General features: G+C 35.8%; 1 protein-coding gene across 1 annotated transcript in view; it reads left to right on the top strand.

The window, feature by feature from the left end:
* LOC111388522 (importin-5-like) overlaps positions 1-1,303 on the top strand; it is a 10,308-nt gene extending 9,005 nt beyond the window's left edge. Inside the window, exons 2-4 of the mRNA XM_023013251.1 lie at positions 273-364; positions 462-528; positions 775-1,303. Coding sequence (XP_022869019.1) covers positions 273-364; positions 462-528; positions 775-939 — 324 coding nt within the window. The 3' untranslated portion in view covers positions 940-1,303. The remainder of the gene's footprint in view (positions 1-272; positions 365-461; positions 529-774) is intronic.
* The last annotated feature ends 448 nt before the right edge of the window (positions 1,304-1,751 follow it).

Here is a 1,751-nt window from a genome sequence, read left to right as displayed (position 1 = left end):
AACAAGTTTACTGTTGAATATATTACTTACTGTGTAATGAATCGCACTTTTTTTTGTTCCTGTTTTGTTTTTCTACTTCCTGCTGTTTGTGTCTGTGTGAAGATGTAAATGGCTTGCAAGCATTATTTTGCATGATGGTATTATTAAGAGAAAATTGATGTCAAATCATTCTGGAAGAGTTATCTTCTGTGAATAGAGATGTGTTTTCATTACTCAATTTCCTGTTACTTCATGCATTTTGTCAAATTCTAATGGCTGAATGTTACTAGCAGGTAGTTCCTGCCTGGTTGAGCTGCTTACCTATAAAAGGTGATCTTATTGAAGCAAAAGTTGTTCATGAGCAGCTTTGCACAATGGTTGAGAGGTAGACAATGGAGATGGCTCTAATTTGGCATTGTTGGAAACCAAAGTTGTTGCTAAAGACCTTCATTTCTGTATATTGATCTGTTTTCCACTTGTAGGTCCGATAGGGAACTTCTGGGTCCCAACAATCAATATCTCCCCAAAATAGTCGCAGTATTTGCTGAGGTCAGTTCTCACTATATGATAAGTGAATAACTTAATGTGCATTTTATGTTGTGTTGTGAAATTCCGAATAGAGTATTACACTCTAATTAGCCTCCACTTGACTATGATCTTTAGACATTTATATACATGAATATGCTCTGAACCTGTGATCATTACATTTTTTTTGTCTCATGTATTTAGAGAGAGAGAGAGAGAGAGAGAGAGAGAGAGAAATGTATTGACTATAAACTTTTTCTTCTGCTATAGGTCCTATGCGCAGGTAAAGATCTTGCTACAGAGCAAACTAGTAGTCGTATGATTAATTTGTTGAGGCAGCTTCAACAGACGCTACCACCATCAACTCTTGCCTCTACGTGGTCATCCTTGCAGCCTCAGCAGCAGCTTGCATTACAATCAATTCTTTCATCATAGTGCATAAGGGGAGGCAACATAATTCATTTGTGTTTTATGATGGTTATACATTTGTTAATTATTCATTCAAGTTGACAGCATTCATTTGCATCAGCCTCATGTTGGTTGTTTTTTCTCGATTGTCAATGCCAGTTGCGAGTAAAATATGGACTACCGTTTGCAGAATGTCTTACTTTAGAAAAGAAAAGAGCGAGATGGTGGTCTGGGGGTTTGTGAGATTTTTTTGGTCAATTATCATACTTGAGGGTTGTTAGAGGCAATCCAGTTGCAGTTTTGATCCAGCAATGTTTTTCACTGTTTTACATTATGGAGTTTTTAGCTGTACATGGTGAATTTTTATCATTTGTCGAGGTTGTTTGGGATTGATGGTTTTTAAATAGTACCTACAAATCTCGGATCCATTACCTCTATAGGTAAAAAATTTTGATTCAATAATTCTCAATGTTTCTTATGCAGAGTACAACTTAGATTCTGTGAATTATTAAGTAGATGATGCCTTGATATAAGCCAACCAACTCGACCGGCGTTGGATGATGAAAAACATGGCACAACTGCCAGTACTCTTAATATCGTAACCCGGCAAATGTGTTCAACTGTTCCAACAAACCATTAACGATGACATATATTTTAATGATGGTAAAGTAAATTTTTGGTGGCATAGATTCCTTTTAAGCGTGCATAATTGGATTCTATATTTATTGCCTTAATACGACCAAATGTAGTGGTCTGGTCTACTTCTATATATAATATAATATAGCTAAATGGTCAACTTAACTTGTATCCAAATGGCAGGCATACGAAATAGTAATAAA

This window comes from Olea europaea, unplaced genomic scaffold (genome assembly GCF_002742605.1).
Source record: "Olea europaea var. sylvestris unplaced genomic scaffold, O_europaea_v1 scaffold5038, whole genome shotgun sequence".
Taxonomy (NCBI): Eukaryota; Viridiplantae; Streptophyta; class Magnoliopsida; order Lamiales; family Oleaceae; genus Olea; species Olea europaea.
This window is presented reverse-complemented; position numbering and strand designations above follow the sequence as displayed.